At 49.0% G+C, this 930-nt stretch overlaps 1 protein-coding gene across 1 annotated transcript in view; it reads left to right on the plus strand.

Moving 5' to 3' along the window:
• The window catches only part of RPIA (ribose 5-phosphate isomerase A), an 11,209-nt gene extending 10,279 nt beyond the window's left edge, over nt 1–930 (plus strand). The window contains 1 exon segment of the mRNA XM_009082068.1: nt 658–930. Within this exon segment, the coding sequence (XP_009080316.1) occupies nt 658–755 (98 nt within the window). The 3' untranslated portion in view covers nt 756–930.

Raw genomic sequence — 930 nt, forward strand, 5'->3', positions numbered from 1 at the left:
AGCCTAAATATGAGGCTGTTAAAGCCTAAAAATACAGTGGTGTTAGCAGGGCTCTGGCCACCTTGTGCTTGTGGTAAGCCTTGTCCTTCATTTCTCTCCACCTTCCTAGCCTCTGGCTGTGTCTCAGTGATCACTGTGAAGTTAATAGCACGCTATAATTAAATATAACCAAAAGTACATTTGCAAATAGGCTACAAATTGCAGAGGCAGCATCAGGCCTGCTGAGTCTTAACTTTTGAACAAGTGTTATCCAGGTGTTCTCTTACAGGATAGTGTTTTAGATGTGTGTAAAGGCAAAGAGAATAAACCCATGGCTGCTTGTAGCTTTCTCTTGCTCCCACGGGCTATCAGATGGCAGAAAATGCCTTGCTCATGACTGTGTTGGTGTAACAGTGGTGGCTGGGGCGGTGTGAATGTCGAGGGGAGCTTTGAGAGTTGTTTCTCTGTCTCTGGAGAGTTTCTGCTGAGGGTGGATGCGTGGAAAACACTTCCTGGAAGCTCCCCGTGTGGCTGATATGACATCCCCCAGGTTGGACACTTCTCCAAACCTCTGATGGAGGCACTGATGCCTTTTAATACACAAAACCACGGGTGGAGCAGCAGATACAAGTGAAGGGGTGGCTCTGGCATTAACCAGCAGGTGAACTTTTTCCCCAGGAGTGGTGGAGACAGGACTCTTCATCGACATGGCAGAGGTGGTGTATTTTGGGATGGAGGACGGCTCGGTCAGCGTGCGGGAGAAGGAGCCTCGCTGACAGGGCCCTGCTGGCTCTGCTTCGCCTTCGGCCAGTTGGATTCAGCTGCTGTGCCAGTGCCAACCTGATGTTTTGCCTTAACGAGCAGCGGTTATCGCAGGAGGTGGATGGGAAGTGGATCAGAATCCGCTGACATGATACTGAATGTCTTTTTAAAAAAAGAAAAACCAACAAA

This window comes from Acanthisitta chloris, unplaced genomic scaffold (genome assembly GCF_000695815.1).
Source record: "Acanthisitta chloris isolate BGI_N310 unplaced genomic scaffold, ASM69581v1 scaffold17139, whole genome shotgun sequence".
Lineage (NCBI taxonomy): Eukaryota > Metazoa > Chordata > Aves > Passeriformes > Acanthisittidae > Acanthisitta > Acanthisitta chloris.